At 37.4% G+C, this 12,382-nt stretch overlaps 1 protein-coding gene across 4 annotated transcripts in view; it reads left to right on the forward strand.

Annotated features, from left to right (window-relative positions):
- RORA (RAR related orphan receptor A) overlaps positions 1 to 8,732 on the forward strand; it is a gene marked incomplete at its 5' end in the record, with an annotated part of 724,182 nt that extends 715,450 nt beyond the window's left edge. For all 4 annotated transcript variants that reach the window (XM_081094737.1, XM_081094736.1, XM_081094738.1 and 1 more), the window contains 5 exons: positions 1,260 to 1,392; positions 2,332 to 2,439; positions 3,829 to 3,939; positions 4,854 to 4,966; positions 5,967 to 8,732. In XM_081094737.1, the coding sequence (XP_080950863.1) occupies positions 1,260 to 1,392; positions 2,332 to 2,439; positions 3,829 to 3,939; positions 4,854 to 4,966; positions 5,967 to 6,131 (630 nt within the window). In that variant the 3' untranslated portion in view covers positions 6,132 to 8,732. The remainder of the gene's footprint in view (positions 1 to 1,259; positions 1,393 to 2,331; positions 2,440 to 3,828; positions 3,940 to 4,853; positions 4,967 to 5,966) is intronic.
- Between the last annotated feature and the right edge of the window lie 3,650 nt (positions 8,733 to 12,382).

Raw genomic sequence — 12,382 nt, forward strand, 5'->3', positions numbered from 1 at the left:
ATGGAATGTTGATTCAAGATCAGGAAGTTCGTGTAAAATGCGTAATCTTAGCCTCATGTTCCAAGAGGCTCAGACGAAGGACTTTAGAGAGTATGTGCACAGGAAGGTTTGGAATCCAAGATTGTCACTCCAGTCTGAACCTAGCAGTGTGAGGCTGACAAGTGTTGCTACTTGACTTTTTTTCTATAAAACAATGTGATCAACAAGCCACCAAAATGGGAGGGCCGGGCTAGAGAAGGGGAACTTTTAATTATTTATTCTCCCTTTGGGTAAAGAAGATGTGGTGTTTTCCCCTGATATAGAAATTCAGACTTAGGAAGGACCCTAGAGCGTATTTAGGCTAATGCTGCCCCTTATTTTACATAGGAGGACACTAATTTCCATTGGCATGTGGTTGGAGAGTACAAACACCAGGACTAGACCATGACGCCAGCTCCTAATTCAGTGTTTCTTCCACCCCGTCCTATTGGTGGAAACAGTCTTACACTAAGGTTGGGGGAACAACCAAACACCACCGCTGATTCAGGTTCCCCTGTCACTGAACTGGAGAGTGGGTATATAAAAAGAATTAAACAGGACAGGTTGGGAATAGCAACACACCCTTTGTTTGTCTTTGCTATAGCGGGTAATACCAGCAGCCAAAGGGAAGTACAGAGGGAGGCAGGAAAGCAGTAAGAAGCAGCAAAGTGTCTGGAATGGGATTTAGAGTCAGAGATGCTAGGAGTTGAATCTCAGCTCTGACACCTATTCACTGTGAAATCTCCCTGAGCACCTGTGCCCATTTATGGAAAACGGGGAGATGCTCTTGTGAAAATGAAATAAGACAAGGGTGTCATAAAGCACCTAGCGCATAACAGGCATACAATACATGTGATTGACTCCCCCTATAGTCCCCTTCCCCCAGTAAAATGGTGTTAAATTCCCCAAGGCAAAATAATTGCTTAAAAGAAGACCCTGCTTTGCTATTCTCTGCAGCTCAGGGTGAAAGCAGTGACCTGTATTTTCATCTTCTGCTACATAGATGCTCATAATATCTTCCCTGGTCCCTTTGCCACTAAGGAGGTGAGAGAGGAATTGAAGATGAGAAGGGACTTGGAAGCAATCATTGTATCAAATAGCTGGCCAGCTGTTTACTTTTTAAACCTCTAGCCTGTTTGAATCCATTTCCAAAGAAGGATTTTACAAAAGAGGAATCGTTAAACCCATTGAGCCAAGGAGGTGGGTAACCATGGATGCTAACCTGTCTCCCTCTTTAACAGCAGCGGGAGGTGATGTGGCAGTTGTGTGCCATCAAAATCACAGAAGCTATACAGTACGTGGTGGAGTTTGCCAAACGCATCGATGGATTTATGGAACTGTGTCAAAACGATCAAATTGTGCTTCTCAAAGCAGGTATGTGCTTTGCAAGTGAATTTTGAGATCTCTTCCTAACCTGCTTTCACCTGCCTGTTAAAGAAATGCTTGGTAAGGAAGGTGTCGGCAACAGTTTTTCTCCGATGATGATAGCTGAGGTTTCTCTGAGCAGAGACTGAATTCTTCTGAAAGGTTCTGGAGCTATTTGCCGGGAACCTTCCCTCCATAGTCTTCTCTGAGTGAAAAGATTAATTTGAAGGACACCTGCATTCCCAATTCTGCCATTGCCTGTGTTTTGTTTTACACTTCGGGTCCTCAGAGCTTCCAGTAAGTTGTTAGGGAAAAGACTGGAAACTCAGAGAGAGCCCTGGGGGGTTTTTTTTGTTTGTTTTTTGGGTTTTTTTGCTTGTTTGTTTTTTAAGTTTTTAATTGATTTTAGAGAAGGGGGAGAGAGAGAAAGAGGGAGGGAGGGAGGGAGGGAAAGAGAGAGGGAGGGAGGGAGAGAGAGAGAGAGAGAGAGAGAAAGAGAGAGAGAGAGATTGATTTTGTTGTTCCACTTATTTATGCATTTATTGGTTGGTTCTTGTATGTGCCCTGACGGGGATCAAACCCGCAACCTTGGCAGATGGGAACAATGCTCTAACCAACTGAACGACCCGGCCAGGGCTTTTTATTTGTTTTAATAAATATGAATAAATGTTTGATGATCAACTCTGAAACTTCTTACTGCAAGATAGAAGAGTGGCAAAGTAGTAATTTGTAAATCACTCCTCTCTTCAGTGAAGCAGACCTTGGCTTCAGCACAGGTGTTTCATTACACTAGTGAACTTTGCCCTTTTAGACAGAGAGGCAATGTGACTGAGCACCCACTGGCTACACAACCCCCCGGGTGCTCACTCAGAAACGGGTCTCTACATCAGTGCCTTTGAAATCAACTCGCCAAGGTGGAATAACCCACGCCCTCCTGCCTTTGCGTAGGTTCTCTAGAGGTGGTGTTCATCAGAATGTGCCGTGCCTTTGACTCTCAGAACAACACCGTGTACTTTGATGGGAAATATGCTAGCCCTGATGTCTTCAAATCCTTAGGTAAGGAAGTCTCTGGCTGTTTGTCTTTAAATCAGAGTTACAGGAACAGGTGGGAGCTGGGTGAAACCTCTTTTTGAACAATATGGAAACTGGTTATTTGGAAACAATAATTAAAGAATTTTATACCTATTTTACTTTATAGCTAGACACTATAGAAAATTCACATGCCTCAGATGCTCTTTGCCTGTATTACCTGTGAAGATCTAATATTTCATTTTATCTAGTTGGCAACTGAAGACATTTATGTTACATATCCATTCAGTGTCCTTCCAAATTTTAAGATCCAGATAAGCAGGGGGCATATTATTTAGATAAATTAGAGGATGTGATCTGATACATAAAATCAAACAAAGAGCTCAAAGTGTGCCCTCAGGTAATTATTAATGAGAATTAAATGTAGATCTCAGAGAAATAAAGTATTACTAAGTGAAACTGACATACACCATATAAATAATTTATATTGGATTTTATAATTTAAATAAAGTGGTTTATAGTTATTAAGATTGGGACAGTATCCAAGATAGCTTATGTGAATTTTAAAACATCAAAATGACAGAAGGGGTGGATAGTCTGTTTCCATTTAAAATACAGGGTGGGAAAAGTAGGTTTACAGCTGTGAGTACATGAAACAGTTTATTCTTATAACATTATTAATTATTGTATTATTTTCCATACAATAATGTGTGTGTGTGTATGTGTGTAAATATAATATGCAAATCTGAAAAAATAGACACCAAACTTAATCAGTCTTTGGGGAATGGATCATTTTTTATAGGACTTTCACATTCTATATTTTCAATTCTGTACCAGTTACAGTGATTTCACCACTATAATATGTCATTTGTTAGAATTTAGAGGAAATAGAGACAAACATCAAAATGAGAGGTTTTCACATTTCAGTAAGATTGTAGCTGTTAAACTCTGTTGGTTAGGAGTGTGAGCTCTGAAGTCAAGCACCCTGACTTAGAATCTCAGGATGTTACTTCCTATGTATAACCTTAGGTATATCACTTTCCTCTCCAACTTTGTTTTTTCACCTCTAAAATGGGGATAATAAAAATAATACGCCCTTAATAGGGCTGTTGTGAAATAGTAGGAAACCCAAAGAAATTTCTTAGAGCAGTACCTAACATAGGAATCACTCAGCACAAGAAGTTTACTCTCATTATTTTGAATGATGATATGATGATGATGATGATGATGATGATAATGATGATGATGATAGGGATGGTGGTAGTGATGATGATGTTGGCTAAATAGATGTTTCCTCTAAGATTTCAAACTCTCAAACTGTAGAAATGTTATCACTATCCCTCTTCACCTTCTTCCATATTTTTGTCCTAGGATAATTATCAAAACCCTAAAATCTCTTTATTTTAATGTTGGCAGGTTGTGAAGACTTTATTAGCTTTGTATTTGAATTTGGAAAGAGTTTATGTTCTATGCACCTGACGGAAGATGAAATTGCATTATTTTCTGCATTTGCACTGATGTCAGCAGGTAACAGAACCAAATAAAAATAAAGTGGTTTAAAAATTGTCCAGGTAGAGACTTTTTACAAGGTCCATAACTTTTAGAATATTTGGGAGGCTGCCAAGAGAGGCTGCCTCACTTATTAAGCCTATTTTTAATTTTTTCAAATAACAACCTCCCCGCACACACACACATACATCTGCCTTTTAAGAAGACTCATGCCATTCTGATAAACTCCTAATAAATGAGAATGGAGTAAAACCCAGTCCACAATTAACCTCCTGACACCAAGAGAAATGGTATGGTGGAGTCGGGTTGTCCTTCTTAGTACCAGTCTCCAAGATAACATCCAACTTTTTCCTGAAATCCACTTGGATGTCCTCTACAAGTTTATGTGCATTTAATCCATGTTTTCACCAGCACTGCCTCTTGGAGATCATCAGTGTACTGTCTTCTACTTGGAATTCTTACTCATAAAGAATTCATCCTAAATTACCAACTTTTAAGTCATCTGGAATTCCATTGGCAGTTTTAGTTGTCTTATATTATAAGATTATCTCCATAATTTCTAGGAAGGCTCTCAGAATTGCTATGAATATTTCATTCAGAAATGTTATTCTTAGAAAGGCTTGAAGGGCCATAGTGATTTCATTGTACCTGTATGTACATGACCTTAGATTTAAATTGCTATCCTTTTTGGAAGGGGAACACCCTCCCTTCCTTTAAGTACCAGTAAGAATGGAAATGTTTAATACCCTTTATACCTGTCATAGATCAGTTTCCCACTCCCTTAGGAATATATTTTGAAAGAATAGTGAAACTGGCCTGCTAGTCTCTAACTCTGCTTTGTGGTACGATACTCTGCGTCTGAGAGTCAGGAGGAATTGGGTATCTGTCACCATGTTGGAGGAACCCTAATGGCTATCATTTCTCATGTTTAGATCGCTCATGGCTGCAGGAAAAGGTAAAAATTGAAAAACTGCAACAGAAAATTCAGCTAGCTCTTCAACACGTCCTACAGAAGAATCACCGAGAAGACGGAATACTAACAAAGGTGAGAACCAGCGGTTTCCAGTTGGCATAGCTTGAATTACCCCTTGCCACATACCAAGCGCCCTTGTAGGTCATCTGACCAGCCCCCAAAAGTATCAGTAAGCAACAGGCCACTGAAAGGAATAAATATCTCCATTTCAAAAGAGTTCTGTTGGGCCAAACTTCTGGTTAAATTCTATTTATCATCATTGCTTATAAAGTGCCCTACAGTAATAGGGAAATAATGTAGTAGAATTTTTTAACAATTAATACATTCTGGAAATCCTCTTCCTAGTCCATCAAAGTTGAACACAAAGCAGAGTTAATGTTCTGCATTGATAGAATTTTTGAATGTTGGAAGAGAAAATTATGAAGCACTAAAACAATTAACCAGGATAACCTTATATTCTGATATTAGCTCAATTTCCATTAAATTCATCAATCATCAACAATAAATGACTTTTTTTATTTTCTTCATCAATTTACCATTACTACCTTGTATTCAAAGCATAAGGTTTCATTTTTGCTAATTATGATATTTTGCAATAAAAGCATAATTAGGATGTCAAATTAAAATCTGCTAATATTCTTCAGTGCTAGAGCCAGGAGTATGTATTTGGTCTTAGAAAAATCAGCCCCTTCTTAGATTTTTTTTATGTGTTTTATTGTTCCAGAGGATGATTTGAAAGTGTTTCTTTTTCCTGTTTATTTATTTTTTTTCTATGTTCTCCTGATAACTAGGTTAGGTCAGAGAGCGAAAATTGGGGGTTAATTGTTGCTTTGTTTTTGATACTCTTTCTCGAGAAGAAACTCATTGTCATTAGAGTTTAATGTATGCCTGGTATTCTATGATATAGCTGTATCCCCATGTATTTTTACCAGTCCTCTATTACTAGACATTTAAGTTGCTTTAAGTGTGTTTCGCCATGATAAACAGTGTTGTAAAGATCATCCAGATTCCCTGAATTTTGATTCTCACGTCTGTTCTCCCCTGACAACATGTCCTTTCTTCCACCTTACAGTTAATATGCAAGGTGTCTACATTAAGAGCCTTATGTGGACGACATACAGAAAAGCTAATGGCATTTAAAGCAATATATCCAGACATTGTGCGACTTCATTTTCCTCCATTATACAAGGAGTTGTTCACTTCAGAATTTGAGCCAGCAATGCAAATTGATGGGTAAATGTATCACCTAAGCGCTTCTAGAATGTCTGAAGTACAAACATGAAAAACAGACAAAAAATATTAACCGAGACACTTTATATGGCCCTGCACAGACCTGGAGCGCCAACACACTGCACATCTTTTGGTGATCGGGGTCAGGCAAAGGAGGGGAAACAATGAAAACAAATAAAAGTTGAACTTGTTTTTCTCATGCATATGATTTCCATTATGCCTACAGATATGGACCCTTTTTCTGTCTCGACTTCTTGATCATTGACCTCTGTTTACAACAGAAGGAGGGTACTAAAGTTGGAAGATTTCCTTTTCTTGTAGCTCACTGCCCACAGACTTTCTGCAGAGTCACCAATCTGTTAGTAACAAGAGAGTCCAGCAATAATCGGTGACCGGTGTGCATAGCGGAGGTTGCAGCATTACTTTGCACAACTTGCTCTTTGTCTCATGAAGGAAATTTTTATGTTTTTTTCACCGATTATTGCCAGTCAGCAGGATGGCACGTAAAGGGTCCATAGCACTAGCAACAATAGCATTATAATATATTACAGGGTAAATGGGCATGAAGACTATATATAGCTAAAAGAGATATTGTTTATATATTGTTTTAATTAATATAAAATGTAGTTACTGGTGTAGCTTTTCCTGTTGAATTGATAAGGCACTTTCATTTTGCACCTTTTTCTTTAAATTAAATGCTAGCGTGTTCACTGTCGTGTCGCATGTGCACCAGAAACACAAGTTTTACTGAGAAGGCTTGGAAGGTACGTCGGGAGGTATTTATGCTGCTGTTTACAAAATTACTTTCAAAAGACTGGCTGGTCATATCTAGAAATCACGATGTTGGATTATTATTTTTTTACGTGTGAATTTGGAATTAGAAACTGAACTCTCCCTAAATTACACCTTGCATTTGGGTAAGTTTAAGGATAGATGTGTTTATGCTTCATACAAAGTTGAATGGTTGATTGGTGCTGTGGACTTATACCATCATGAATATTATTTTTTAAAAAGCTTTTGTAAATGCCACCTAAAGGAGGCAGGGGAGGGGAGGCCCGTTTTATACAATTCAGTAGTTATATAGACTCAGCCTCAACTTGGAGTTCGTATGCTTTGAAAACAAATCAGTAACCAGAATAGTTTATTGGAATCTAGCTTTGATTATAAGAAGGACCCAAAGATTTATATGTGGAGCAAACGCACACTCCTCACATGAGGACATAAAGCATTTACTCTGTGAAAGTTTATGTTCTTGGTGTAATCTAGGAACTGTAAGGGTTGATCTCAGAGTGAACTATTTCTAGACTAGCTGCCTCTAGATGCTATAATTCTAGAACGTTGCTCTCCATATTTCATAGACAATGAATGAGAGGGTGAGGGAGGCATACCATGTTGAATTAGTTTCTGTTATTTAAATATTAAATATTTTAAGCCTTTAAAGTGAAGTCAGTGCTAACTGCAAACATGTACTTTCGTATTTATCGTCGCTAGAAAACTGTGGACTATAATTTATTTCATTAAATATTTAGAAGATTGCTTGGTTTTGGTGTTCAGGTGAGATAGAGTGAGGGTTGTGTTTTTTTTAATTTCATGGATTTTTAAAAATAATTCCCAGTGGGGGAAGGGGGAAGGAACTGTCTGACATACAAGTGAGCATATTTTAACAATAAGTGACCTTTGGGATGGTAGGCATTGAGATGCTGATTTCAGTCCCACTCGAGGTAGGAGTCAAACTTCTGGTCTGACATCAAAGGCCACGTTTGCTCAGTAAAGAAGGCATCCTCCCATAGTGCTAAGGCGGGAGTTTCCTAGAAGCCCTTTATAGTGGAGAAAGTGTCTCCTGGACCACCGGGGCCCGCCCGACTCTCCTGTGGGGACTGTGGCTCCTGGTGTCAGGCCGGATCCCAGTGCAGGCTTCCCAGAGCCCTCCACTCTGCTCAGACCTCCTCTGACTTCCCGACTTGCTTCCTGAGGGACTTGGAAAGGAGAAGGAATTATTCACACAAAAGTGTGTATGAAGCCTAAATGACATCTAACTTTCCCCCCAAAAAAAATATAGTAAGGGTTTAACCATAAATAGAAGACAATAGTATTATTTACTTAAATTTCTTACAAGCATATAAAACTTTATGAGTGTTTATATAGAGAGGTTAACTATAAGCATATAGTATTTATATTTGGGCAGGAGGGGTTAAAGCAAATTTTTAATTTAAATAAGCATAGTTCCTTTAAAGAGCAATAGTATTTATACTCTGAAAAAAGTACCAAGCTTAGTTCAGTTATTTATTTGTCCGTGTTTCTCCTATTGTTTCTCCTTTGGGGAGAAATGGTGTATTTTTATTTTGGTTTGGTTTTGTTTCCTTTGTTTTCTGTCGTTCTGATTCACTAAATTTGGGGATGGTTTTATTAAAATATATTAACTTCTTTTTAACCAAAGCTTTCTGAATATGACCAGCCTCAGGTGCTAGCGCATTAAAGAGCAACTAAACCTAATTCCAGTGTCCATTTATGAAATGAAAAGAGTTCATTGAACTTCTCTAGGGGTGAGAGAGAACATAATGTTGAACTTAAAAGAAATTCTTTTTCCCAGAAAGGATTTTGCATGTACCTAATGAAAAAAAAAAAAAAAGATGCTCTAATCACAGTAATAGTCACACCATGGTGACAGCGCTCTCAGAGTAAGCCGAGATACATTGGCATGATGCTGCTACGAGATCTTTGAGAAAGAAAAGCAAATTACTTCTATAGGGTAGGAACAAGATAGCAGAGGCATGCTCGGTGGCAGGAGGGAACAACTGACTATTATTTGGATCAAAGTTGGGATCTGAAGTTAAACAATAAATTCAGCTGACAAAATATGACGTATAGAAAAGGATGTGAAAAACTTTGCATTTGCATTTTCTTCCTTATTATAGAAACACCTGTGTGATGATCCAAAATATTTGGTGATACAGAAAATTATTTGTAATAGTTCTTATAAAGCTCCCTAAACTTAAATAGTCCTTTGATTATTGGAATCACGTCATTGTCATCCCAGCATGTTTTACATCAGCTAAATGAGGCTTTTGTACAAAGTCCCAACAGCATCGGTTGCAACGGTGTCCAAATGGTTGCATTCCATTGTGAAGAAACTGGCCTTGGTCACAATGAAATCAAAAGTGCAGATGAAAGTGCTTTTTTGGGACAGTTTGCAAATTGTGTTAAAGCTATGGATTTTTTTTAAGTGTTCAGCATCCTAATTTACGTTAAAGCTATGGATTATTTTTAAGTCTTCAGCATCCTAGTTCACCCTTCCTAACTTAAGGGAAACATGGCTTAAGACACTGCTTCTAAGTTTGGTTGTTCTTTATAGTGTGGATACCCAGATGTCTGTGAGCGTATAGGGGCGGGCTGAGGGTCAAGTGAGGAGGGAGGGAGTGTGTGTGCGTGCGTGTGTGTGTGTGTGTGTGTGTGTGTGTGTGTGGTTTTTGTGTACGACCTGCGTGTGTCAGACTGCTTCTAGGCTACTACGTGTCAATGGAAAAGAAAATGTATTCAAAATACTTAAATCAAAAAACTAGAAGATGGGAATAAAAAGATTTATTCTATACAAAGCCTTGTCTGGACCACTTTAGAGAGACTTCTATTTTTTTAACCCTTCTATAAATATTTGATGGCACTTGAAATATTCCTGCAATAAAATGTGATTTGTGTAAAGAAAAAAAAAGATTTTGTAATGTGAAACAAAGAAAGAAAGTAATGTAATTTTCTAAAAAAAAAATACAAACAAACAAACTTTGTATTATTTTCTTGATGGAATTTGTCTATCTGTCTTTGGAAAACTTTTTATTTCATTGAATGTGCCATAGTAGAAATATGTGTTTTTAGTTTTAGACTAAGGAATAGCTGTTTGTGTTCCGACATTCCAAAATGCAAAACAACCTAGTAGAGTCTTTAACAAAAAGGTTTAAGTAGGATGTAAGCTTCTCTCATCGTTGCTTTTTTGCACATGTTCTTCATTCCTCTCTAGTGCAATATGTACATAGAGCACTCGCGGGTGTACCTTGATCCCTCAGGGAAAAATACATATTTGTACAGTTGTTATTATTGTTGTTTCTTTTTGTTTTTGGCTAAGGAATGTCGACTGAATCACTTGTTATTGTTGAGGGGCAGCCAGATAATAATCCTAAAGCCACTGTTTCAAACATTGATTGTTTAAATCATGTGTCCTTCCAGTGCTATTAAGATACTAATAATAAAAAGTTATTTTCTGACAGTTCTTTGTGCTGATTGGTGAAAAAAAAAGGGTAAATAAGCACCTTATGATTGACTTACTGTGAATGACAATCCATCTTGATATCAACAAATAGAAAGCCCTATCATTTTGGAGTTGGGTTAAGAGTCAGAAACAATGTGCTCAGGGATCTTCTAAAACTCTTAAAACAGGGTGGCCAGTACTACTGGGACAAATTGTGTTTTTTATTATTAATAATAATGATCATGCTATCCCTCCAAGGCACAGTGAACTGTGTAGAACCGACTGCATGTGTATAAATGTCACTATCATCTCATTTTGTTGAGTTCAAAACGTGTGTTCTTCAGTCTTGTGTACTTAAAAACACTGAATAACTTCCAGAACTGTGGAAAGTTATGCCAGTATGTTCAAAAGATAAATGAACAGGTCATCCACCAACAGAGAGCATCATTCAAAGTACAATCTTGCATACTCCATTTACCATTTCTCAAATAGTTAAAATATTTATGATAAAAATATTTATAGCCTTCAACAATATATTAAAAACTACTTCAAATTCCACATAATATGGATACAAGTGTTTAAACCGAATGAGATAAGGGCCCTGCCTATCAGTGGAGTGAGAGAGGTAAAAGGTAAAATATGTTTTTTCTAACAGCAGCAAACAACTACTAATTTCACTGGGTTCATCTCTAGAAGCAAACCAAAAAACTCCCTTTATGTAACACGTCTCCTACTTCCACATTTGTAGTTTTTTTTTTCTTTTTTAAAAAAATATATATTTTATTGGTTTTTTTACAGAGAGGAAGGGAGAGGGATAAAGAGTTAGAAACATCGATGAGAGAGAAACATCGATCAGCTGCCTCCTGCACACTCCCCACTGGGGATGTGCCCGCAACCAAGGTACATGCCCTTGACCGGAATCAAACCTGGGACGCTTGAGTCCGTAGGCCGACGCTCTACCCACTGAGCCACACCAGTTAGGGCCACATTTGTAGTTTTTAATCTGTCGAAGTAATACAAGAGATAATGTTTAAAGATAAAAACCCACCTGGTAACAATAGCATGAGCCAGCTTTTAGGGTCTCGTTTTACATTTTTGAAATAGTTTTGATCTCATATTTCAATATATTGCTTTCCATAAAGGCAGTGAACCTCAGTGTAATTGTTGCCTTTGATTTTTCCATTTCACACTTGGAATACACATTCAGATATTTTTTTAAGACCACACAAGAGTATAATTTGGGAAAACTTTTCATGTTTTTTTTGCACATGTTCTTTATGTCATTTAGATGAAAAGGAAGCTTTTACCTTATTTTTGAAAATAAATACCATGGAAATGGGAAGAAATCTCTCTCTCATATATGTATACATATATTCATACATATATATGTATACATATATGCATATACACACATTATTGACAATTTTACATATTATACCATTTGGTTGCCACTTCTTATAAAGGGATGGCACAGCAGAACCCCATAAAAACAACTTTATACAATGGATGAGATTATGTGCCCAGAAAGGCAACTGGAACATTAAATCTTGATCTATTGCTAATAGTCCACCATCCTATCCCTAAACACTAGTATTAGCGAAGAGTTCCACCAGCTTTCATTAAAGAGACCTTCCTATATGATTGTTTATCCTTAAGAGATGAGGAGGCTAACAAGCAATGGCTTTACAAAGCAATGGGTTTCACTTCTGGATCTGTTTGCTTATTTGCTAGTGCAAATGAGATCAGTTTTGTCGGGCTCTCAGAACAGTTTTAAACATAACCTAAAAGCCTGGTTTCATACCAAGGAAATATCGTAGAAAGGGGTGGGGGAGGGACTTCATGTTTAAACAAACCCTCAGAACTTCAAGCAATAAATACATCCAGTCATTTATTTATTTATAAATGAGTGACAGCATAGTGAATCCTAAGAGAAATGTTTTTTCAGCAGTGAAACATAAAATGGAGTCTTGTGTTAAGAAAGTGAATAAGAATATTTTAAATGATGCCTAGAGAAATCCGTG

This window comes from Myotis nattereri (assembly GCF_964212035.1).
Source record: "Myotis nattereri genome assembly, chromosome: 1".
Lineage (NCBI taxonomy): Eukaryota > Metazoa > Chordata > Mammalia > Chiroptera > Vespertilionidae > Myotis > Myotis nattereri.